Raw genomic sequence first — 25,310 nt, 5'->3', positions numbered from 1 at the left:
ACAAACGTTTGCAAGGACATTCGAAATTTAAATAAATACGAACTTATGTTTGATTATTTTATCATATCTATTACGATATCACCAAGGGAACAAAAGTTAGAAGAAACTTTTCCGTTGCAATTAAAATTTTAATTTTAATTCCAATCCGATAAAATATTCCAGCTTTTCCAGATAAAAGGCATTTAAAGGTACAACTGGTAGTAGAAGCTGATACTTAACTTTTAGTCTTAACGTCATCTCGACTAGACTAGTCAACCTGCCGTGGTTTGCACGCATGTAAGGTGTAATAATTGGGGATACTAAATAACCATTTCCAGATTCTTCTAAATTTCATTCCGATCATGATTGAATGACAAATATTCATTCATTCCAACGTTCACAATAATAACTTACTAGTTAAGATTATTTATATATCAATCCTTTTTTTTTTTCATTAAATATTAAAATCCTTTAGAATGACAAATCAAACTTACTTGATGATTTGTGTGCGTGATTTTTTGAACTACATATTTTAAATCTCACAGCAAACTGGCCATCATTTACATTAAAAGCTACTTTAATTATAGTAGTAGATAGTATTATTTACACATATAGTATAAGAATAAAATGACTGGGTCAGATTATTTAGCATGTTATTAATAGTATAGACTATTATGAAATATATCAATAACAAAAGAGGTTTATATGGCGGATATTGGTAAAGACTTAAGTCCTTAGGTAACTGAACTGACGGTAGTTTTTATTTAAAAATTAATAAGTATTATTAATTTAAAATCTTCACAATCATTATCTATACATATAATAAAAGTGTTTTTGTTATTAAAATAACCGATTATTACTAAATGAACACACGGTATATATACCACTATATAGCTTTTGACGGGACTTTCAATACTAGACAGCTGATTCAATAGGAGAGCAATTTGTTTGTTAAAAATACGCATGCAGTCTTTGACATAGCTTGTATGAAATAATATTTTCTAAAAATAAAAATAAAAACAACGCTAAATAAATTAGAACAACAATATAAAATACCTATAAAACACAATCCCAAAACGGGGTAACATATAAAAAACTATTAAATTCACCGTCGAATCACGTATAACAGTACCCAATAAATCTCCGTCCTTCGCATACGAAAACAATAAAACCAAATTAATCTTGAACCTCGTTCCTGATGTAAGTAAAACTAGATTTTTTTTGACAGAAACAAAGTCGTATTCATCGTATTATTCATGCAGTGAACAGAGCTATTATGGGAGTCAATGTGATGGAAGAGATTTTATCTGCTTTTGATCTTTTTTACCCTCCAATGAAGTCAGGAAGAAAGGATAGTTAAAAAGTGAGATGAATTTTACGACATTTTAGTTATAGCACTGGCCAGTATCGCTTTTATGACTTTCGATTATTTTTTATAATCAAATGACATTTAACAAAAATATTTAAATTAAGAATTACTTCGATTTTTTTATTCTTCAAATTTAAATAGACCAAACGCCTTTACGTCTTTCGATTTTTTTAAATCAAATGACGTTTTCACAAAAGTAAAATTTAAATTTAGAATTATTTCGTTTTTTTTTATTCTAATTTAAATAAGAACAACCCAGTTTAATGAGAGAGTCCCGAATAAATATAATGAAAAAATATGACGGTTTAGTTTATAGCTGGAACGGAACCAAAGTTTTCATGTGATAAGTCAACTTGTGCACAAACACAATTAAAATTGGAACTTTTTTTTATTATTTATTTATTCGTTACCAAAATTTACATAGCATATTTAAGGTTGGGTCTCTCTAGTGAGCATGATTAATACTCGTGTCAGAGGGACCCAAAATGGAAAATGGAACTATGTTGTGAGGAAAGCTCCAAGTCTAATTAATATTAGATATATATATACATATATGTAATTATATACAAGGTCTATTTTCTGATGTTTACAGATACACACATGTTTGTGTGTACAAGTATAAAAAAATACTAAGATATAAAAAAAAAAACATATAGTACGACAAAAATAAAGTTGTGACCTTACTGAGATCTGTTTTCGTTCCTTTTTTTTTCATTGTCGCTCTTCTTGTTTTTATTTTCCAAGTATTTCCTTGTGTAGTTGAGCGTAACGGCTTATGCGTTCTGACAGGTATCCCATGTGATGGTGACTTGGAAGCCATTTTGACAGCGTGCTGCCATTTTTTATTACACGAAATTCGTATATTCCACAGCACAGAACCTTGACCTTCATATTGAAATATTTTCAAAGATAGACTCCTGCGATTTTAATTTTTTATTTTTTAATAATATTTAAATCACAACGAACAATCAGAATGTTTAAACCAAGCTTAATATGATATCGCGTAATTGTAAATAGTACAGATTTGTTTTTCTTTGAGCATCAACAACTTCTTCTTGTTGGTCGGGCTTTGTGCAAGCCCGCTGGATAGGTTACCAGCTCATCAGTTATTCTACCGCAAATAACAGTACTCAGTATTATTGTGTTACGGTTTGAAGGGTGAGTGAGCCAGTGTAACTATAGGCACAAGGGACATAACATCTTAGTTCCCAAGGTTGGTGGCACATTGACGATGTAAATGTAGTTAATATTTCTTACAGCGTCATTGTCTATGGGTGATGGTGACCACTTACCATCAAATGGTCCATATGCTCGTCCGCCAACCTATACCATAAAAAAATGATTGAACATACCGGAATGAGGCTATGATCAATTGACGCGCTATCATCCTTAAAGGGTCATGGACTACTAATTTTTTGAATTCCGATGATCGTTCATTTTTAATTTAATTCAAATGGGCTTATAGAAATCTAGACAAACTTACGAAAGGTTATGAGTTGTGCACACTTCATTCAAACATTATAGATACAGATTCAAAATGAATTATGAATGTAGGTGTCGAAAATGTATATATTTATTGTAAAATTAAGGCTCTGGTCACATATTTCTTATTCAAAATCAAAATAAACTTTATTTAAGTAGGCTTATACAAGCACTTTTGTATCGTCATTTTACAATTAAGTGAAGCTATCACCGGTTCGGAAAGTAGATTCTACCGAGAAGAACCGGCAAGAAACTCAGTAGTTAATCTTTTTCAACATTTAAGAATTTTATTGATCTTATTTCTTTGTAACGTGACGGATCTCAAAGTTTTACAAAGACATAACTTATATAAACATATTTTTTAATGTTACTAAAAAAAAAATATTAAAAAAAAAAGAACTATTTATATAGCCTACTCCAATGAATGATGTGTATATGTAAAATTAACAAACCTTAGCTTTGTGCCATGAATTATCCTAATATCCTTCATAATACTTATGTTGTGCACACTTAGTTCTTGACTAATATATTATGTTTATTTATAATGTACTTACATCCACTTTCATTTTGCCTTATTTCCGTTCCAATCCGATAGTATTTCGTCGCCCTTAAAAAACCATAATAAATATCGTGTCAATTCGATATCAAAATATTGTTATATTTGGCTTAATATGATATACGTAATTTTGTGACTTTATTTAATTATATATTTTTAATATAGCTCATTGATTATCAATAATGTACCGGTTCAGAAATAAACAACTCGAGTCTAAGAAGAAACGAATAACCGGGAATTTTTCACTGTCAATTGATTATCTACCAATATGATTATAGGTAGCAACGATAATACAATTACTTTGTTTGTTTCGAATCCTTAAATATAGCATTAAATACGCGATTTAAATAAATTATATTAATAATAATACGCCAAGCCGAGATGGCCCAGTGGTTAGAACGCGTGCATCTTAACCGATGATTTCGGGTTCAAACTCAGGCAAGCACCATTATATATATATATATATATATATATATATATATATATATATATATATATATATATATATATATATGTATGTATATATGTGCTTAATTTGTGCTTATAATTCATCTCGTGAGGAAACCTGCGTGTGTCTAATTTCATTGAAATTCTGCCACATGTGGATTCCACCAACACGCATTGGAACAGCGTGGTGGAATGTGTTTCAAGCCCTCTCCTTATCCATTAAGGAGGAGGCCTTAGCCTAACAGTGGGGAATTTACAGACTTACTAATAATAATACAACTCGATAACGTTAATATGGTTTATCTCGTAAAATAATGAATAGGTATGTAGTCCTTAATTGTGTGAAACAATATTGCTATTCAATTAGACTACGTCAAAGAAAGTAGGCGATATACAGCGTGCTGTGCATTCATATGTCATTCATCGATTGAGTTAAAACTGTAAGCAGTTAATTTAGGCACAGGCGTGAAGATTTCTCACATGTAATAACATACAATGGTATGCACAAGAGGTATCGTATTTACAATATAATTTAATAGGAAATGTAAAACTTGCTGTGGTATAGACGGTACCTCATAAAAAACTATATATTACAATTTTATTGTTCACTCTCTGACTTATAAGAAAAACATTGTCCAGTGCAAACGAAACTTATATAATCAAATATTTTTGACGAGGTCGAGTAGTTGTGTATACCGGTTTTTATTGGTACGCTACTCCGAGGTCCCCGGTTCGATTCCCGGCCGAATCATTGTAGAAAAAGTTCATTAGCTTTCTATGTTATGGCCTGGGTGTTTGTGGTGCCATCGTTACTGCTGATTTTCCATAACACAAGTGCTTTTGCTACTTAAGTACATTGGGATGATAATGTAAATGATGTTGTCCAATACTTATTTATAACTATTATCATTTAAAAAAGGAAAAAAAAAACCATGAAAGTAACAAAATATCACGATGAATTTTAATCTAGTATATATTTAATATAACAATGATATTAAATTACACGAACAATCAATGAAAAATTTAAAGACATTTAGTTATAGCTTTAAACAAATATCTACTGAACGATAATCATTATATATTAACATTGAATAATACCTTGATCTCGAGCGGTTCACTCATTAATACACTTCGTTACAATATTAAGACAATTATATCGTACCTAGGACAACGACTTTATATTATTTTTAGCTACCTTTGATGTATGTCTGTTTATTGACCTGGCTGATTCGTTGTTTGGGCTTAATTAGATGTATCCGCATAGCGCGGATTACATCCGTAAATATAATTGAATGAATGATAAAAATTAATAAATAATTTTATTTATATTTTATTTAATGACGAAACATTGATGGATGATTGATAGATTGATCAATAATTATATTGTTATATGATATAAATTTAGTTATTATTTATATATATTAAGATTTTTATTTTCATTGTTTTGTTTTGTTTCGTTATTTTTCATAGGTGACTAGCTATCAGTCCTGTCTCCACATGGGTATAATAAGGGTCTATATAAATTGAGATTCTAGAACAAAGATAAAAAAAAAACTAAAATTCTCGGTAAATCTGTACTATATTAACCGTGTATCATACAAATTAACTATCCTATTGAATCAATCTTTTTATTGATGAACGCCGTTGAGTTGTTTCAAAGATCTAAGCATACACACTTTAAATATCATTTCAAATTTATATAGAATAATGATTTAAATTTTGAAGATTATGTCATACGTTCTGAAATAAACAGTATGACCTCCAATTTGTTTGGGATCGCCGGACACACTATATCCACTGTCAAATGCATATATTTTTACATTTATGTACATATATTATATTTTATAGCATAGATATTAAGCACATTGTTAAATACGGTGACTAACGCAGCTATTTTATTAATTACCATAACAATAAACCCTTCAATAATTTTATTCAATTGTTTAAAAGATGTTACGAAGGATTTCGTAAAATAGCTTTTTGGTAATAACGTTAAAGACCGTAAGTGTGTGTGTGTAAACATAAGTGCGTTTTCTATTCACACAGAAGCTCGTAATTCATATAGATCACATCTAAAATAACTGGTTATATCAGGTTCAGATATCTTCACGGAATCTCCGTGTTTGAGAATTTATTTCGAAAACAATAACTATTTAATTAAGATGACCCAACATTTGAAGCTTTGAAGGGAGTCCTATAAACTAATCTGTTAGCCCTTAATAGATATTCCTATTCTTAACCCACATATAATATGTGGTCCATTCAACTAAAAATCACATTAAGCATCGAAAACTATAAATTATATTTATATGAGAAAATATTCTTTCAAATACAGTTGGACGTAAACTTAGTTGAAATTGTGCAAATAAAAAATATATGTAGGTATGTCAATTCTGAGAAGTATGATATAGAACGTTGGTAATGTCACAGTTAGTTAACTTTCGGAACTGGAGAATGAGCGAAATATATCCTTTTTTTAATACAATTGTATTTGTTACACGTGATTTCACTCAGAATTTGAAAAGGGTTTCTTTGCGAGAAACTAAGAAAAGGCATTCCAATTTAATGTGGATGTGTTTTGGGAGCGTTCCCAAATTTTATAAAGAGGACTTTTTCGGGTTCAACAACCTACAAGTCCCATTGTTTTAACATCTTCTTGCCTATGATAGTCTTTTTTTCATGGTATAGATTGGCGAGCATATAGGCCACCTGATGGTAAGTGGTCACCATCACCCATGACAATGACGCTGTAAGAAATATTTACTATTCCTTACATCGTCAATGTGCCACCAACCTTGGGAACTAAGATGTTACGTCCCTTGTGGCTGTAGTTACACTGGCTCACTCACCCTTCAAACCGGAACACAACAATACTGAGTACTGTTTTTTGGCGGTAGAATGACTGATGAGTAGGTACCTACCCACATGGGCTTGCACAGAGCCCTACCACCAAATAAAGTCTCAATGAAGTAAGGAGATCAGACTGTCCCTGTCTATTTGACGTTGCTTGCCCGAGTGACACAGTTAATCAGAGTATTACACAGAGGAATTACCGACCTTGCCCGCGATACACCACAAGGAGTTGAATGATCCGCATCTAATCAACAATTAAGTTAAATGTTCGTAAGTTATATCCTTGTACGAAATTAGTTAGGATTGAGAAATCGTAACTACAGGCACAAGGGACATAACATCTTAGCTCCTAAGTTTTGGGTCGCATTTCCGATGTTACTTGGATTAATATATTTGTGCCATTTAATTTAAAAAAAAACAGTATATTTATAAAATATAAAAAAAATGAATACATATAATAAACATATTAGTAAAATGATTATCAAATCACGAATCATCATATTCATAACATAGTATAAAACGATGTCACTTATCGCAATATATTTTATGATACATGGAAAACATAGAAAAGAAACACTGATCATTTTAGAAGTTTCTAATGTAATGTCATAAATAAACAAATACTACATAATTTAGTATCACGAGCAGAGATTGCCCAGTGGTTAGAACGCGTGCATCTTAACTAATGATTGCGGGTTCAAACCCAGGCAAGCACCATTATATATATATATATATATGTGTTTAATTTGTCTTTATAATTCATCTCGTGCTCAGCGGTGAAGGAAAACATCGCGAGGAAACCTGCATGTGATAAATTTCTACCAACCCGCATCGGAACAGCGTGGTGGAATATGTTCTAAACCTTCTCCTTAAAAGAAGAGGAGGCCTTTAGCCCAGCAGTGGGAATTTACAGGCTGTTGTTGTTTGTTGTTTTATTGCACCCGAGCGAAACCGGGTTGGGTTGCTAGTATTAAAAACAATCGAAGCTAATTCTACAAAATATAAAATAAATAATAAAACAAAAAAAAAAACAAACCACTCACATATGTAAATAATCGTATCGACGCAATTACCAAATTTAATTTCAATTAAACACATCCAATAACCAATTAACCGAACTAAATTCATACGAAAATATTTTGTAACAAAGTAAAGATCTCTGTCGAGGCACGTTCTGGAACGAGAATCGTGAAAACAAATATCGCATAAATAAAAGCCTATACGGGTGCGTTTCAAAGCTGTTGAACGTATGATGTAAATAAACTAAATTCACTGTGATTAAAGGATTTCTAAAGTAACATCCTGTAGCTAAGTTAGGGTTGTCGCAGACGAATGTATTTATAAACGATTAAATCGTCATTTTGTTTTCATATGCGGGTTTGACGTTGCGTTTTAATGTCGCCAATGATTAGTAACAGTTCCATGTATGTATTCAGTGTGATTATTATGAGTTGATTTGAGATTATTAATACATACACATATATGTTTGAATATCCTGTAGTTCGATGTTAAGTTGGTTGTAATTTGGCTTGGCTATGAAAGTTTGGATGATTATATGTTTATAGCTATTATAACAGAACGGATGAACAGGTGTGAATGAAACGTGCCACAGTTTTCTGAAATGTCTTATAGGTTACTTTTTATACTAGATAAATAATATAAATATTACCAAAAGTCATTCCTGTATTGAAAACCTATACATTACTAAATAAATTCTAGCTGATTGATTTGATATTCCAGTTTACTTGAAGTTGGGTCTTCAGTATTAACCCGTCAATGAAGAGGGAGCTTCCTTTTCTGAAAATAAAAAAAAAATTGATATTAACTCGCCAATTCTTCTAACAAATTATAATTTAACCGTACAAACACAGTGACCCAACTGCGGTTCAATAATTCAATTCAATAATAGACTTTATTAGTATAGTCATAAAGATCGAATGCCTTAAAACTTAAAATCATACAATGAACTGTCAATTCATTGATTTTACTGATTATTTAACCCCTAGTAATAACAAAATAACGAGTGAAAACTCCTTTAAATTTAATAATCCTATATAAACTATTTACTTGTTCAACATACTTCTCTAGCCCAACAGACTCAATAGTCTGAAGCATAGAAGATATAAATAAGTGGAATTAACCCTCAGTTATGATTAAGCTCAGTTTTATTTTTGGGTCGAAATAAAATCAAGAATGCTTTATAAACGTGATCAAAAAATATTAGTAGAATTAACACCAGTAAAGTAAGTTGAACGAGTGAATTGTACATTCACAATCGTTATTTTATTATTAGGATGGTTAATCGGTCAGTAAATTCAATGAATTGAGAGTACTTTGTCACAGTTTACGTTTAATGGAACTTAATATTTATGGCTATGTTAATAAAGTCTATATTTAATTATAAATGTGACGATATTATTATAAAATGTTAAACTTGTTTGAAAAGTTTTTAAAATGATTATTTCGAAAGAGTTATGATTGAATTGAATGAATTATTTAGATAGCAAAATTCGAAATTAAAAATGAAATTTTATGATAGACTTATTGATATACTAAGTTTTGTAATAATTTGTAACGTTTACACATACTTACAATTTATTCCTTTTACCTAATACTAATAATTTTATATGATTTTTTTATTAATTATGGTTTAAATGATTATAATTTTAAATTATATTTGTTACATATTTAATAAATCTTTATGAAAGGCATCCTTATTTCAATTCATTATACAGTTGTTTAAGAAACGTTTTGTTTATATAAACTGTTACAAATTAATTTCAAAATATTATTATTGCTAGCCCTTCATAACATAATCAATTTATTTCAATACATATAATGTGCATTCTGCATTTCATTGTAACTGAAAAATAATAAAACAAGATTTTGCTTTCACTATTAATTACTTCACTCGATATCGATATTTTTGAAAATCGATAATAATCTACTTTTAAGTATCTATGACATCCCTATGCAAGACGCATATTATAAAATATAATATACAGATAGAACGCTGAAAGATATTGTTATCATTACAACACCTTGAGTATTGATATTGATGAAGAGCCTTCGTCAACAAAACAATAAATATATTAAACTAGCTAAACCTGATTTAACCCCGCGAAATTTATGAAGCTTTGCCTATACCATACTAACCGTTATACCCCCATTTTGTCCCTCATAATGGAAATTATCTCAAAACCAAATTTCATCAAAATCGGCTCAGCGGTTTGATTTTGAAGAAGTAATAGACATAGTTATTATTGTATCCAAAATATTGGTATCAACAAGATTGAAAAAGTTTATGTGTAGATGATCATCCTCCCGGTTGCTACTGAAAAATTCTGTACTGATAAATTTGATAATTCTCTATTATTCTAACCTTGGGTTGGAACTTTGTACCTCAGAATCTGGAATTTTATGAGATAGTTATTAAACTTAAGTGCCAGTCCTATACTCTTTAATAAACATAATAAATTAATCTAATAACATTTTAGGAAGTAACACGTTTTAAGCATAACATTAAAATCTGTGAGGATGCATGTATGTTTGTTACTCTTTCACGAAAAAACTGAACAGATTTGGATGATATTTTACAGTTATATAGGTTATACATCGGAATAACACATAGGCTATAGTTTATAATGATTTTTATGTAATTTAGTCATAATATAACGATAAATACCAGTACCCTTTGTATCGTATCGTTATATTAATTAAAAATTATTCGTTATGTTATAGCTGGAGCTGGTCGCTAGTTTATATATATATGATGTTTGTGTGTATATGGTCACGAACCATTAAACACTTCAGCGAATTACAAATAGTTTCTAAAATTATAAACATAAAAATATGAACAAAGCTTTTCGTACGAAGCAGTACAATTTAATTTTCGTCATGACTGTACAATTAGCGGAATTCGAAATGAGTTTTTCTTTGCAAATTAAATAAACGTAAATAAGCCGAGACTGTGTTACATTCAGTTTAGCGTGTTAATCCCTGAATCTATATATATCCAGACATCACGAAATCCCCGGACATTAAGTAAAATACATCAAAACACAGACAGAAATACAAAAGCGTAGCAGACTGACGGGCAGACCGCTTATTTATAGTGATTTTTACTCCTCTGTGACAGTTATTGATATATTTGCTTCAGTTTTCACACATAGCAACTGATTTTCGGGTACAGTTCTCTTAATGGAATAATTTATGGTCTTGGAGTGACATGTCTTTTGCGGTTTTTTTTTGGTTTATAAATAATATATTTGATCTTTTAAATTAACTTTTTTTGCAAAGAATCGTTCTTTGTTATTGTTTATATCAATATGATTGGTTGCTTTTTGCCGAAAGACTCTTTTTTATTCTTTAATCTTTAGGACACATAGCACATTTAAGGTTAAGTATCTCTAGTAAGCATAATACATACTCGTATCAGAGGGAGCCACTCTTAATAATAATGTTTTATATGAGCAACTAAAGAACTAAAACTAAAGAAACTTTTAATATAATAAGATTAAAGAGAACAAATAAAATATAACTGAGCCAAGTGTGATGTAGTTTTATGAATGTGAGTATATGTGTGTATGAATAATGAATCCAATAGTTCTATTTACCTTCTTATCGAATTACCTATGCAGAATGAGCACAGTGCACATGTGCAAATTCTATTCCCTTTCTCTATTAATCCGATGGGGGTAAATATATACGACTAAAATATTATTTTTCTATTATTTACTAATACGCCGACAGTCATATCTAAGATGCTATAATTTTAGCAGACAAATATGTTTGTCTAATACACATTCAAAAACTAACCTAGGCTAACATGAATGAACAACAAGCCAGTCTTGGCACAGTGTCAGTGACCCTCAGATCTAGAAATAACAAATAAAATCATTAATCATAAGCATAAAACGATGCAGTTAACACACTCGTAGATATTTAAGCAACTAGGTCGGACGTTTTTAACATTGCCGTTTCGTAAATTCAAATCGTTTGTAAAAAATACATTGGTAAAAAAGGCATATTATTTGATAAAATATTTTATAGATGATAAAACAGGACTTCCAGGCAGGATACATTTCATATATATATATAATTGTATTCAACTAATATGACTGTATTTTTAAATGTTAAAAAAGAGTAACTACTGACTTTCTTGCCGGTTCTTCTCGGTAGAATTTACTTTCCGAACCGGTGGTAGCTTAATTGTTAAATGACGATTCAAAAGTGCTTGTAAAAGGCTACTTGAATAAAGTTTATCTTGATTTTGAACAAAATGTACTCCGCATTTATGCATACGATTTGTATAATAGTTATTGCAATACGAACTCAAACTCACGTTTTTAATTGGCCATTGAAATATGGAACAATTTACCATTCGTTCGAGATTAGATTGCGAAAGTATTTAACTAATAATTAATTTGTAAATTAAATTTTATATAGTAAAAAAGTAAGTAAAGTAACTCTAAATTTCCCACTGCTGGGCCTCCTCTTCCATTAAGGAGAGGGTTTGGAACATATTCCATCACGCTGTTCCAATGCGGGATGGTGGAATACACATGTAGTAGAATTTCGATGATTAGATTAAATTAGACACATGCAGATTTCGTCACGAGATGACTTATAAGCACAAATTAAGCACATATATATAGTGGTGCTTGCCTGGGTTTGAACCCGCAATCATCGGTTAAGATGCAAGCGTTCTAGCTACTGGGCCATCTCAGCTTTAATTTTATATATTTTTTGTTAACATTTAATCACGTAAGGAACATATTGTACGGGTCTTGATCTTGAACGTGGATGGATTTATAGGAACGGCCAATAAATCGATCGATGGATTGTGTGGAAGATGATATGGCTGAAAAGAATGTTACGTGAGATGACGTCAGATAGGGAAGTATGGAAGTAGACATGCTGCGCCGACCCCAAGTAAATTGGGATAAGGGCAGTAGGATGACGATTCAATCAAATGAAAACTATGTATATCTGCCGTTATATCAACCATTGTTGTATATATCCCAAATCCATTTAAAGATTAATTTCGTAAAAATCCAGGAATTTTTTTTTTTAAAGAAATAAAAACGAGTGTTTTTATGAAAAACTATTTAAGGCTTTAGAATGCAAGTTTTTCTATTGATCCTTCGCGTTAATAACTTATTACCGTAACAACGAGTTTATTTTTTATTACCGAGGTAATACCTTACGTGGTAATTATTACGAGCGTTCATAAAAAAAAAATATTACCGATATTTCTCACTGCGTATACGACCGCTTGTGAATGACAGGCCATTTTGTTTGTTTTCCTTTACGAAAACAACCTACTTCATTTGGAGAGATTTACGTTACTTTTTGTTACCAAATAACTCATATATTTTACGATGTTTCCGTTTTTATTATCTTTCTGATAAATAATTAATAGATTCCAGCGTAACACGAGTGTAATTAGAAGGATGGGTCGTATAACATTTTAAATAGTATGGTTAGTTTGGTATTAGTGCTTGCTAGATATTTAGAAGAATATTGGTACGTGGGTGTATGAGCGATGAATAAGGTGAATTTCGGTCTCGATAGGCCAAGTGATGGCCAATTTTTTGGGATATATTATAGAGCACAAACACAGATACACGATCTGGTATCCCAGTGCATTAATCTGATAGAATGCCAAAACAGCTTGACCGATATGAGGCTAAAAGGTCAAAGATTTTGTGGTTTTTAATTGAGCATATAAGTACCAGTTATCTAAATTCACGCGTGACAATTTCTTTAGAAGGACTCTGCCTAGTAGTCTCATTCTTCTCTTTTAATTTAACATCACAGTAGTAATTTCAGTGATATGGTTTTGTATAGGATATTCAATATCGTTAACTTTTTAAAAACTATTATATCTTGGAATATCATGCTCGGCAAATTAAATTTAATAAGCCGATTGTAAAATAAAATTACGAAATGATACAGAGTTTCTTATATATGTATATTAATATTATAAATGTGAAAGTATCTATGTTTGTTTGTCACTCTTTCACGACCAAACCGTTGAACTGAATTTGATGAAATTTAACATGTTGCAAACTTGAACTCCAATATACATGTGCTACTTTTTTTGCCTGACACATGACAACATCCTAAAACGCGAGCAAAGCTGGGGACTACTAGCAGTAAAATATATCGTTCTATATGTGACTATTAGTTCTGATTTTCGTCCGAGATGTAACTGTCAGTAAGCGCCAAATCTGGCGCTTGTAATGAGTGGGTGTGGATTTAAATCCAGAACATTAAGTAGCCGAACGCACGCCATTTATCAAATCGGCTATTCCCGTATCACACGGTTTTGTATTTTATCATGATCAATGTTAAACATCAAATTAAAAGCGGTATTAATAACTCAATAGATTATTTCGTGACGTATGGAAGTTGTATTGTACAATCAATATTACTTATAATGACTTATTATGAATCCAAGTGGATGAGTGATAAGTTGATCTTAATATGATATGAGTCCAATTGAGAAGGGGATTTTCCTTGCGCATTTATATCCACGTGGTTATAAAGAATATTAAATATATTATATTAAATACATAGAGCTGAGATGGACCAGTGGTTAGAACGCGTGCATCTTAACCGATGATTGCGGTTTCAAACGCAGGCAAGCATTACTATATATATGTGCTTAATTTGTGTCTAATTTCATCGAAATTCTGCCACATGTGCATTCCACCCACCCGTATTTGAACAGCGTGGTGGATGTTCCAAACCCTCTCCTTAATAGAATAGGAGGCCTTATCCCAGCAGTGGGTAATTTACAGGCTGTTACTTTACTTTTCACTTTTATAAAGCAATAATGTGGTTTCATGCATATCTTATATATGCATGAAACCACATTATTGCTGAAGCTTAATAAAAGTAACCTTCTGATAATCAAAGATTGTCCAGTGGCTAAAACGCGTGCATCTTAACTCAACCCAGGCAAACAAAACTGAATCTTTGTGCGCTTAATTTGTGTTTGTAACTCATCTCATGCTCGGCGTCTAATATGAAAAAATAACCATTTTTGCATACAGCAACTCGCGTTGGAGCAACATGATGGAATAAGCTCCAAATCTTCTCCTCAAAAAGGAGAGGAGGCCATACTCCAACACTGGGACATCAGCAGGCATATTTGATACTTTATTTTTCCTTTTAAAAAGAAACATATATTTTTTTTATATTTTGCACTACTTATTTGTTCCCATATCTTCTTTCTTATGTCTTATATATTTATTTACATATTATTTATTATCCAATATTGCACGTACAAAAATTCATAGAAAATTTATTTTCTATTATTATATTAATTACTACTTTACTATTCTTTCCTTATAAGATAAAATCATTAAATCATCGGAAACGCAACTATCGCTTAAAAAAATGCGCTCGCGCATGAACCGGACGAAAAAAAAAGCAAAGCTAATGGAAACAATAAATCATCGTGAAATTTACTACACACAACTACTCCGAGATTTATAGAGTATGGTCAAGATCGGCTTACGGTAATGGACCTCCTGTCAAAAATCGTAACGCCATTATAGTTTTTGCGCCGAAACTATACGGGCGATTTTAGTGTAAACATTTTTCGCTGTTTATTTCTTTTGGAACGTGAAACAATGACGTGTTGTGGTACGAGTACGGATTTATGGTCATTTTGCCATATGAGCTCATTGAACTCTGCTAGTGTTTATGGTGGGAATTTTCAAGTAAAACAAAATGTATAATAAAAATTATATTGTTGTTTAAATATCGCTTGTTCTCTATATGCACGTGCCTATGTGTAAAAATATATTTTTAGTACTGTAATATCGTTATATATGTACTCATTTGGGTGGTAAGACTTCAGTGTATAGTGCAAACAACAATCACAAAGCACAACGTCTATTATAGGTTGGTGGCGCAATGGTAATGTAAAAAAGTAACAGCCTGTAAATTACCCACTGCTGGGCTAAGGCTTCCTCTTTCATTAACGAGTAACACCAATGCGGGTTGGTGGAATGCACATGTGGCCGAATTTCGATGAAATTAGACACATGCTTGGTTTCCTCACGATGTTTTCCTTCACCGCCGAGCACGAGATGAATTACATAAATTAAGCACATATACATAGTGGTGCTTGCCTGCGCTTGAACCCGAAATCTCGGTCAAGATCCACGCGTTCTAACCACTGGGCCATCTCAGCTCATGGTAATATAAGGAATGGTTAATATTTCTTACAGTGCTAATGTCTATGGGTGGTGGTGACCACTTACCCTCACGACGATCCTACTTATACCATTAGGAAATATCCAAATATTATCGCAAAAACATAAACAGAAGTAGACGTAGACTAGAATATTACAAAAAAAAATCACAACAACAAAACTAAGGAAAAAATATTGAGTGTTTAATATTATAAAAATATACTAATGTATAAATTTTATACGTTTATAGACCTTACTTACTCCAAACGTGCTGCATCTTCTGCCATGTTATACATATTGGTTTAGTAGTTTTTTAAGTAGGCTTTACAAAAAACCCTTCCTGTCGTGAACATAATAGTATTGTACAGTCGGGATAAGAAAAGGTTCGTCACCTTAAGGTCCATTTTCGCGTGCTCAGTATGAGCGATAATCTGCTTTACCGATTGAGAAGGAAATATTGCGTCGCAATGATTTAATGCTTAGATTTAAAAGGTAGTAAGAGTTTAAGACTTGATAAAGGAATTAATTTGAAAACTGACGAAGGTTTTCTTACTCTGACTGTACGTGACGCTATGATTTTTCGTTAAAGGTACCGTTACATTTGAAATCATTAGAAATCGAATGTTATTTGATAATCTATGAAGTAAAAGGGAGTGACCCAACGTCTAACCCTCGTCAATTTGTTTTGAAAGATATTTATATATTCTTAGATTCATCTGCTGAATCATTGTTACATCTAATTTTTTTTTATGAGACCATTTGACGATGTTTTTTAATTTGTATTCAATAAACTTACAAAGCAACCTTATTGTGTAAGTGTTCTGACATGATATAGATAACAGTCTAGGAATTTGTATAATTTTATATTTAAATGGTAAGAACAATTAGGCTATTATATATTTTACTATTAAATTTCGTAGTCATAATTCTCCATAGTAAAATAGTAGAAGATGGTTACAATTCCTTTGGAAGAATTATATCTTGTAACTTGTACATCGGATGTAAGTTCAGAGAAGTTTACAGAAATATAACGTCTAAGGACAATCCAATTGCAGGAAAAAATGATACAAAATTGTATTTGTTCAAATAGGTTAGGTTCTTGTGATCGCTTTAAAAGTTTAAGGCTACCGTTAGTCCAGAATATGGATGCTAGCTAGACAATCAGTTACGTAGATTTTAAATACATAAATTTGATTTCTTTAAGCAATCTTTTACATAGAATCTGTTTGTCAGTTTTTATACGACCTTTTGACAAAATCCTTTTTCAGAAGATTTTGACAAATTTTGATTTTGATTTATCCTCAACAAAGAAATACCCCAATTACATGCCAATTGGGAAGCTAAAAATACTAGTCTAATTTGGGATTTTGCTTAATCAATTAATAGTGCAATGTCAAATATATATGATATATATCTATATAGCTCGCAAATAGAGGTTGTTATTGATCGCCATAACAGTTATATAATTCAAAATAAAAAAAAGATATAGTAAAACACAAATCGCCTATGCATATTGGCACATAAAATACTTTTATTGCTATCGAGTACCGCGCATTAGTACATTACGGACCATAACTTTTGACCTTAACAAATCGATTTCCGAATAAGGGCAGTAATCGAATAAAAAGTGATCATTATCCAAAATAAATGTAGATTTTCATAGCATTTCACGAATCGATCTGAAATAATAGCGAATGGATTGAGACAGGCGAATCGAAGTCGTATTATCGATAATAAACACAGTTTTATGGACCCAAATAACCTTTACAAATGGATTCTAAATAGGTTACGTTTTCAATACCAATTGATGGATCTTGACTTGTTTATTTTTAAAGTACCTATAGTAAAATATATAGTATAATGTTATTAAACATGAGACTTTTTTTTTTAAAAAAAAAGAATTCCTATTTTTATTTTGGAGAAGAGTACGTGTTGAATAACTGCTTGATAAATTCGAAATTTAAAAATATGAGGCTGTCACAGAATGACCAGATGTAAAACATCTAAAATTAATGCTTAGGTTAGAGTATTAAATGTTAATTAAGTAACTAAATTTTCTATAATGAAGTAACCAAATTTTCTATTTATTATAATAATAAATCTAGCGAAACATACGCATCACGCTTATACAAAGGTGACAGTGAAGACAGCGTGACGTCATAGGAGAGCGTCACGTTGTTTGCCGTCACGGCGTTGGAGATGGTCTTACCGCTTAGGTCAAAAGATGTTTCACGTCACAGCTAAAATATCTTATTTTATACAGACCCAATTACATACCTTTACCTTATTCATATGAATACCTACACAAAATCTATCTCTGCTGAAAATTGTGTTTAAGAAAATGAAAAGAAGAAATTAAATAAATAATCAATGTAAATATAACCTATATTTATACGCTACATATTATAAAATAAAGTAGCTTCAATGGAAAAAAAAATCCCAAAACCTTAAATTTGTTGTTAGATCAGTGTCTAATCTCCGGTGCTACGGAACCCTTTCTAGAGTTCGACTCGTCCATTTTTTTTCCTCTGTAAAACAAAGATGACAATTCAAAATGCCTATAAGTTCTTTTTTTAAATTTATTTCCGAAAATGACGTTAACAATTTCAATGAAAGATTAAACGACGAACGCGTATTTTAGAATATGTTCCAAACCTTCTCCAAGGGAGAGGAGGCCTTACCCCAGCAGTGGGAAATTTACAGGGTTGTTGTTGTTGTTGTTGTTGCTGCGTATTTTAGTATGAGATTTTAGATAATCATAATCATCACAATAATGATCATTATCACCAGAATGTTCTATAAAATTTATTTGTAACTGTTTACAGAAACTTAGACAACTTCACTGTCAGGATAGCTGTCCTCGTCATCGTCAATGCAGCTGGTGCAGGCTTCGCAGCACCGAGCGTGCTGGTCACCCGGCCTATATCCAGAGTTTCAGTGGAATGGTTGCCGATGGACAATCAAACTTTATACAGACTGGAAGAAGGGGAAAGTCGAAAGTGAGACACGATTTTCATATTTTTATGACATTTTCTAGAATAGCAATGACTTTCATCTAATATAGCTTTTGTCAACCGACTTCAAAAAACGGAGGAGGTTCTCAATTCGACCCGTATGTTTTTTTTCTGTGTTTGTTACGCGATAACTCCTAACTTAACTTTTCGGCGTATAGGTAATACTAATAATATAATAATAATACCTCAAGGGTGGTCCCATTTAAATTTAATAATAAAAAAAACAACCCCCAAGGGTTGAAAATTGGGGATGAAATTTTTTATACGCAATATCTCCGCCGATTATAAAACAATTTGAACGATTATTTTATTTTTTGTGTTCACGTATTTGAGTCGGTTTTATATTTTTTTTTATGTTCATTAATTTGAATTACATGTTAAAGTGAGATACGATATAGTGAGCTTATTCAGAATAATGCTGCAGAATTTATCTACTGTCAAAAGCACGTCAACATTTCACAAATTGTATCTAATTGATGCAAATCTCTCATAGATCAGAGATATTTAACTAAGTCTTCAAACGATGTGTATATTACGAATATCAGTAGTCTGATATTCGTAATATACATACAATTTGCTTTGGAGATATATTAATATCTCCAATATTATTTAAATTCACATAAAATATTTATAATGTTAAGCTATGTGGTCTCGTGGTAAACGTACCTACGCATTTTTAATAAGATCCGCAAATAATTGAGATGCACTCAGGAGTCATAAATATCTTATTAAAAATAATTTCATTAAAGTAAAGTATATTACTCCGTCAGAAGAAATAAATATGTAACGATCGCTGGATCTCGTGGAAAATTTTCTAGTTGTATGAATTCTTTTTACACTTTTTTTAAAAAGTAATTTCTAACTTTCAATCTGTTCTTCGTTAGCGTTCAAAAGTTTTCGTAAAAGTATATTTGATCTAAAAATATCTTTGATTTGAATTTATATGAAATAGTTATATTGGTTCAATCAATTTTCTTTTTTAATAAAATTTTCCGTACTATAATATTACATACAATAAATGTTTACATTACCTTGGCATCTAAGATGTTATGTTCCTTGTGCTTATAGTTACACTGGCTTACTCATCCTTTAAGCCGGAACACAACAATATTGACTACTACTAGCGGTAGTACCCAGGCGGGATTACATAAAGATAAAGATTACATTACATAAATCTGCACTATTTTTGCTTATGCGAATATATGATAACTGGATGACTCATCAGATAGTCTGGCTCCAAACAACAATATTGCTGTGTCCCGTTTGTAAGGGTGATTGGGACGTGTATTACCAGCTGTTGCCCGTGGCTTCGTTCGCATTTTAGGGGGTAGTTATCATGTATTAGGCAAAGAAGTAGCCTTTGTGCTATGTCCTTCCTTAGAGTTCAAGTTTGCTTCATAGCAAATTTCGTCAAATTCGGCTCCTTGGTTTGGCAGTTGTAGAGCGACATTCAGACAGACAAAGTTACTTTCACACTTATAATATTAGAATAGATGGGCTAACCTATTTGGGCATTATAACTAGACCCCAGTACACAATAAAGGGTGCAAATTAAACTCCAGTGTATAGCTATGGGATGGCCTATTTATTCAGTGGTATTTTATGCACATAACTAGGTCTCAGTTCACAAGTACAGGGCGTAAATTAGTGTGAGAATGATAGTATATAATTTTGTTTCAGTCTTGAATTGAACACATCGCTGATATCACAGACGGTTGTATATATCACAGTGAGTCCGTGTTCCCGACATCTACATTGGACGTTCTACCGTGGACCAGCTGGCAGTAGCGACTGTAAGTAGAATATTAAATATTCAATATTCGATGGAAGTTTCTGGAAATTTATACTATTATCTTAAACTAGCTGTGCACACGACTTCACACGTGTTTAACACAAACGTTATTGTTGTACCAGATAGCTGATGTAGTACTGCTTATTACATCAGCTATCTGCCCGTGAAAAGTCCGTTAGAATCGGTCCAGTCGTTCCAGAGATTAGCCGGACAAAACAAACAGACAGACAGACAAATTGAAAAAGAAATGTTATATTAATATTACAAAAAGGCACTTTAAATTTATTATATGCATAGATAACGCAGAGATTTATCACAAGACGGAATGAATGATCAAATAATGTTGGATAATTAATAATTTAATTGTATTCTTGCATTGTAAATAACTTAATTTCATTTAATGTGCAACAGCTTAATTATTGGCACAATGTTGGTGGCGCATTGGCGATGTAGGGCACGTTTAATCTTGATCCCAAGTCTATCAGAGGTGACCTTGTGAATTAATATGGGGTTTCCCATTTGCAATCCGCTTACCAACATTACAAAGAAAACTTCTAAAAAAGACTAAATATTTCTTCTTCCCAGATCTTCGTTGTAGAATATATTCGAAATCGATAGCAGCTTTACATACATTAATTTATATTACATGAAGTACTTTGTCAACAAGTTTATATTTAATTACATCCAATTAGTGACGATTAATTAATGAAAATTGACTTATATGACGAGATACCAAGCTTTCCCTTTGTATAGATTCTTCTGCAAAAGATATTTGCGGTCCAAACAATTTATATGACTTAGATAAGTTTAACAGAGAGCTGAGATGGCCCAGTGGTTAGAACGCGTGCATCTTAACCAATGATTGCGGGTTCAAACCCAGGCAAGCACCGCTGATTCATGTGTTTAATTTGTCTTTATAATTCATTTCGCGCTCAGCGGTGCAGGAACACATCGTGAGGAAACCTGCATGCGACAAATTTCATAGAAATTCTGCCACATGTGTATTCCGCCAACCCGCATTGGAACAGCGTGGTGGAATATGTTCCAAACCTTCTCCTCAAAGGGAGAGGAGGCCTTTAGCCCAGCAGTGGGAATTTACAGGCTGTTGTTGAAGTTTAACAGAATACATTTTTAAGATATCTTTATAATTCGCAGCACAATTAACACTAATTCAAGAACACGGTGGCAGCGAGATGTACACCATAAGATTTCTAATATCTAAACAAGATAGATATGTGTTACAGGTAATTTTATCTTTTATCTTTTATATACATAAACTGAGCATATAATATAGTACTGCATATACTCAAACAAAAAGAAACTGTTTTTTATAAATTAAGCTATTTATAAGTGACATTAGAGGCTGTATGATTTTTTCAAGCTGAGTATGTATGTTTGTTCATATGTTCTCACTTATCTTAACAACCTAACATAGATTTTAAATGTACTTTGTACTGTTTGTTTCCAAAAATAAAATGGAGGATTGATTAAGGTGTCGATAGAAAGTCGTTAGAAACTTGATGTTGTCTCTGCTATAATTGAGCTGTGTTATATTTGATTTGTGACGTCACACTAAATTCAATATGGCGCAGTCTAGTTAGAATATGTTCATACATCCATCAAACATTATTGATCTGTATTTCTCACGATCTAAAGTCGATTCTAGGATGAACTTTCTTTGAGATAATATTTTTTTGTTTTCAGCTGTCATCATCAAAAGGCGGCGCGGCGGCGGTTAGCGTGCGCGGCGAAGCTACACGTCTCGTGCGCATGCGCCTCCGAGTTAAATCCAAACGGAGACTATCAGCTAATTGGGATCCTAGGTAAGTTTTGCGAGTTATGATAATTACTTTAAAGAGGCGAGATGGCCCAGTGGTTAGAACGGGAGCATCTTAACCGATGATTGCCGGTTCAAACCCAGGGAAGCAACACTGAATATTCATGTGCTGAATTTATGTTTATAACTTATCTCGTGCTCGGCGGTGAAGGAAAGCATCGTGAGGAAACCTGCATGTATCTAATTTCATAGAAATCCTGCCACACCTGTATTCCACCAGACCGCATTGGATTATAATAGCGTGGTGGAATATGTTATCCTCAAACTTCTCCTCAAAGGGAGAACAGACCTTAGCCCAGCAGTGGGAAATTTACAGGCTGTTGCTGTTGTTGTAATTACTTTAGTAATATTTTTTATGACGTTTTAGTTATCTAATTTACTTCAATCGTTAATTATTTTTATTTAATGTTCTTCAATGTTGTGTTAAAATAATTCGTTGAAATGTAATTATATAAAATATCAATATTAATATCGTATCATATATAACAAGGAAGTAAATATCTTCCAATGGTAGCCTGTGCCCAGTTTAATAGTTTGAAAAGTTTACGTTCATAGTAAGGATTGTGTTCCAAGTTTGTTCAGAAGGCATAGCTTTACAATTCGAAATATAAAATTGAAAAAAAAAACAGATAATATAAATAAAAATAAACGTCACCTTTTTAAGAATTTATGTGTCAGCGAGGTTTTATATAAAACTAATATTTCATCTCAATTAAAAATCAAAATCAAAATATACCTACTTTATTCAAGTGGGCTTTTTCAAGCACTTTTGAATCGTCATATAACAATTAAGTGAAGCTACCACCGGCTCGGAAAGTAGATACCGAGAAGAACCGGCAAGAAACTCAGTAGTTACTCTTTTTCAACATTTAAAAAAAAGTACAGTCATGTTAGTTAATACAATTTTTTAAATTAATATATCCTGCCTGGAAGTCAACAGGTATATATTATAAACAAGTACTTTTGAAGTGACATTTAACAGGATTTGTAATAAGAAAAGACAAAACAAATACGGCTTATCATTTATTAATAATTTATTATGGATAAGTTTCCATTGAATTTACAGTACCCTTGCAACGAAATTATTATTTCAAACACATTTACTGAACGCGTCCGTAAACGGCAAACATATACGCCCATTGATGTTATATTATTGAATCTTATGGATTTAAAATTAAATAACTCGATTATATGAATTTTGGGAATATTATTATATATTTTGGTAATAGGTTTTGTGTATCGTAGACTTACACGAGAATAATATAAAGACAGAGCTTGCTTACCGTTTTATTTCATACTTATTATAAACAAATTGTAAAGTCTTTTTCTATCCATATCATATTTTATTAAATAATATATCTTTTCTATTAAAATATTCACAATAACAATAATTTCAAAACTATCACGTTATTGGTCTTAATTTAAAGTGGGTGAAATTGCGAAGTGCATCGGATTATTATAAATAATAGTATAGTATTTTTTTTGTATAGCAATACTATACCAATCGCCTCCTTATGTATGACAATAATTTAAAGAATTAAAAATAAATTACAGACATGCAAAGCCGAGGCTGCTTGCTAGTATATTCCATGACACAAGAGTTACACAATAGTTAATTGAACAACAATAATGATTTAAATGATATCTGTAATAATTAACACTTAATATGAGATATAATTTTAACGGGAAAGAAACATTTTAATGTATAAAACCCGTAAGTGGAATAGCACCGTTAACCATAACTCTCCCAGGCCATAAATCCAAGTTGTCCGTCCGTTCGTCACAAGAACAAGTATTGATCAATTTATGATACGCCATGTATGGTGTTAGATATGACTCGATAGACTCGGGTTTAAAATGTATGTTGCAATGTTTTTGTGAATTATTGGTGACGACGTACGATATACTGTTAACTGAACGGGATCTGGGTGATATTAATAACTAGCTATCCGCCCCGGCTTCGCACGTGTGTAATCATATGACATTATATATATATATATATATATATATATATATATATATTTTTATGGTATAGGTTAGCGTAAGAAATATTAACTATTCCTTACATCATCAATGTGCCACCAACCTTGTGAACTAAGATGTTATGTCCCTTATGCCTGTAGTTACACTGGCTCACTCACCCTTCAAACTGGAACACAACAATACTGAGTACTGTTATTTGGCGGTAGAATAACTGATGAGTGGATGGTACTTACCTAGACGGGCTTGCACAAAACCCTACCACCAAGTACATTATAATAGAAACTTCTAAAATTATCAGTGTTTCTTTACTAAATTGCCCATGTGTTATATATAAAAATCTTCCTCTCGAATACTATATCTTTTAAAAACTGCATCCAAATCCGTTGCGTAATTTTAAAGATCTAACCATACAGGTATAGACAGCGATACGACTTTGTTTTATACTATGTAATGATTATAAAAAGTACAGTATATATTTATATCATGAAGAAAGTCGTATGTGTAATATTATGCTTGCCCAGTGGTCATTTAAATCGCAATAATTATTGAAGATTTTAAAAAGTATTTTATGGTTTAAATTTTTTTTCTACTTTTATTTTTTAATAATAATACTGGCAGCGTGGTTTACCAATAAGAAAAAGGTTGTGAACTGTTTTTCCTTTGCCTATTTATATGTATCTATAATACATAGTATAGTAACATTTTTCTTGGTTTATGATTTACAGCTGTAATTCCAGCCCAATATAATGGTGCCAATGTCATTGTTAGCAAACATATATATACACA

The 25,310-nt window shown here is 31.7% G+C and overlaps 1 protein-coding gene across 1 annotated transcript in view; it reads left to right on the top strand.

Moving 5' to 3' along the window:
• Positions 1–25,310, top strand: part of LOC124537094 (protein NDNF-like) — a 48,823-nt gene that overhangs the window by 6,674 nt on the left and 16,839 nt on the right. Inside the window, exons 2-5 of the mRNA XM_047113811.1 lie at positions 18,724–18,897; positions 20,593–20,705; positions 21,860–21,948; positions 22,409–22,527. Coding sequence (XP_046969767.1) covers positions 18,724–18,897; positions 20,593–20,705; positions 21,860–21,948; positions 22,409–22,527 — 495 coding nt within the window. The remainder of the gene's footprint in view (positions 1–18,723; positions 18,898–20,592; positions 20,706–21,859; positions 21,949–22,408; positions 22,528–25,310) is intronic.

Source organism: Vanessa cardui, chromosome 17 (assembly GCF_905220365.1).
Source record: "Vanessa cardui chromosome 17, ilVanCard2.1, whole genome shotgun sequence".
In the NCBI taxonomy this organism is placed as follows: Eukaryota; Metazoa; Arthropoda; class Insecta; order Lepidoptera; family Nymphalidae; genus Vanessa; species Vanessa cardui.
The sequence above is the reverse complement of the archived record's forward strand: the minus strand, read 5'-3'. Positions and strand labels throughout refer to the sequence as shown.